Source organism: Salarias fasciatus, chromosome 8, assembly GCF_902148845.1.
Source record: "Salarias fasciatus chromosome 8, fSalaFa1.1, whole genome shotgun sequence".
In the NCBI taxonomy this organism is placed as follows: domain Eukaryota; kingdom Metazoa; phylum Chordata; class Actinopteri; order Blenniiformes; family Blenniidae; genus Salarias; species Salarias fasciatus.
In genome coordinates, this window is record NC_043752.1 from 3,537,285 (window position 1) to 3,539,784 (window position 2,500).

General features: G+C 51.3%; 1 protein-coding gene across 2 annotated transcripts in view; it reads right to left on the reverse strand.

The window, feature by feature from the left end:
- Positions 1-2,500, reverse strand: part of LOC115393032 (transcription factor COE3-like) — a 21,045-nt gene that overhangs the window by 7,565 nt on the left and 10,980 nt on the right. For both annotated transcript variants that reach the window (XM_030097792.1, XM_030097791.1), the window contains exon 8: positions 1,190-1,307. In XM_030097792.1, the coding sequence (XP_029953652.1) occupies positions 1,190-1,307 (118 nt within the window). The remainder of the gene's footprint in view (positions 1-1,189; positions 1,308-2,500) is intronic.

A 2,500-nucleotide genomic window follows, 5' to 3' on the forward strand; every position in this document is an offset into this window, starting at 1 on the left:
ACACACTCACTCACACTCTCTCACACACACACACTTATAATGTAATTTTTTTATTTAATTGGGTCACGACTTTTATCCTCTTTAGTTCGCCAACACACACGCAAGAACATGTACATGAAAAAAATGAATACACGCGCACCCACATACACACACACACACACCCTCACACACACACACACACACACACCCACACACACACACACACACACAGACATACACACTTTCTCTTGGCCGGTAATGACTAACTTCTCTCTCTTCTTTCAAGTGAGGCTGTAGATTAATTATAAAGTGAAATGAAAGCAGAGCATCTGCGTGTGCGTGTGTGTGTGTGTGTGTGTGCGCGCGCGTGTGTGAGTGTGTGTGTGATATTAGAGCTGCTGCCCTCTGTTCTCTTCACTTTGACAGAAATGAAATCAGAGTTTGAATTTAGATCCTCGGGATGAGGAGATTTCACGTTGATGCGGGCTTGTTAGCATTAGCATTAGCATTAGCATTAGCCTCTGCGGCGATGCCTTTACAGCAGGCAGCAATACAAAAGTGAATCAGAGAGGAAGAGTTGCCATTACAGCTATTATTTCGAGAGCTTATAAAATAAGATGAAGTGAAATACCATGGAAGCTGAGCTTAAACCCGGAATGAAATGTTCTCGATTGTCATGGAGTTTTGATCTGAATCAGCTCATTGAAAGTGTCATTTCAAGTGCAGCAGCAGTCACCAGCAGCTCCTCCTCCTCCTCCTCCTCCTCCTCCTCCTCTTCCTCCCCCTGAATCTTTAAAACGTGTTTCATGTGAATCTGGAGCCTTTAAAGTGAGAGAGGTTCAAACCCACGGGACTCTGCTGCACTCTGATTGGGAGGCCCGGTTTCCATGGTGACGCTCTTTAATTAGGAGGGCAATTAAAGGGGTTGAATGGCCTGGACACGCACGCACGCACTCACACACACTGGCACGGGCGCGCACACACACTGTCCTCTGGAGACCTGAAGGCATTCAGTCTTCCTACCCACAATGCACCGGGGTGATTTCTGTTCAAAGAGTTGCTCTGCTGCTCTTCAAATCAGACTGAGTGACTCTGAACATCCTCAGACTGCTGTGACCTTTGTCTGAGGTCACTTCCTGTTCGCCGTGTCGGTTTGACATGAGAGAGGCGCTCGCTGCCGATTGGCCGAGACGGAAAAGTGAAGGCCTACCCTCAGAGGGGTCCAGTCTTCGGGCACGGCGGCCATGTTTGGAGTTGTTGTGTACGAACATGTTGTCGGAGACGGCGAGAACGTGGCCGTCCACGTTCACCGTGGTCGACACCACCACCTGAAATACAGACAGAACTTTATTTACAGGCGGCAGGACAACAGAAACACGGCCTGTTTGTTTCACTGCGCCAGGAAATTCCTGTGAGACGTCCTGAACGCACGGCGATGGAGCGATATCACCCAGCAGGCTCCTGTCACAGCTTCACACAATTTAGAAGATAAACCAGCTGTACTCGAGAGCGCTCCTAGCCCCGCCCCCTTTCTGTGATGTCATCGCCTCTGACAGGCAGCGGCTTGTGGTCATCCATCATCCCCGGCTGGTTGCCATGGCGAGGTTGTTGCCGTTGATCCATGGCGACGGAGCAGAAGGTCGAGTCGAGGTGTCCTCTCTGTCGTCACGGTAACTAACCAGCACATCCTTCACCCTGCTGTCGCCACGACGACCACAGACGAGTCCGCAGGCTTCACCTGACTTCACCTGTCTTCCCCTCCTCCCCCTGCTCCTCATCGCCAGCTTTAACTGGACTTGAACATCCTGCCAGCTCAAGCAGCTCAGTGTGTGTGTGTGTGTGTGTGTGTGTGTGTGTGTGTGTGTGTGTGTGTGAGAGAGACAGACGGCAGTGAGGAGTATTGATGCTCCGTCTCGTCTGTCTTCACACGGCAGACGTTTTACCTCAGACATGAAGCTGTGAAGGTTTTGTGATGGCCTCTCTCTCTAACACACCACACACACACCCACACACACACACACACACACACGCACACTCACACAGAGCTGATAGCAGCACGTGGTTCTCGGAGTGCTGCTTCCAGGAGGTTCCTTGGTTTTCTACAAGCGGAGTGTGAGGCAGAGCTTTCAGCTATCAGGCTCCTCTCATGTGGAACCAGCTCCCAGTTTTGGTTCGGGAGGCTGAAGGCCTGCTCATGCTGCCTGCAGACCGCTTTAGACCTACGCGGCCTGCGGACGCGCATGGAGTTCCATCCATGCAACATTTTGGGATGACACTGTCGGCAAACAATCTGCATGAATATTTGTGAAATCTGGCTAAAGGAAGGTAGGTAAAGGTGGTAGGAACGCGGTCAGTCCGAGCGTCCACCGCAGAGGGTTCAGGCGGGCTGTCACGCATTGTGGTTGAGTACGTATTTTACGTCAATTGTTCGAACACGGGCCATACGGCGCTGTGGATGTCTAAACCATCAACAGACGTGAAGACACTCCCTAAGAGCCTCTCTCCTGCTGCTGCTCGTCCA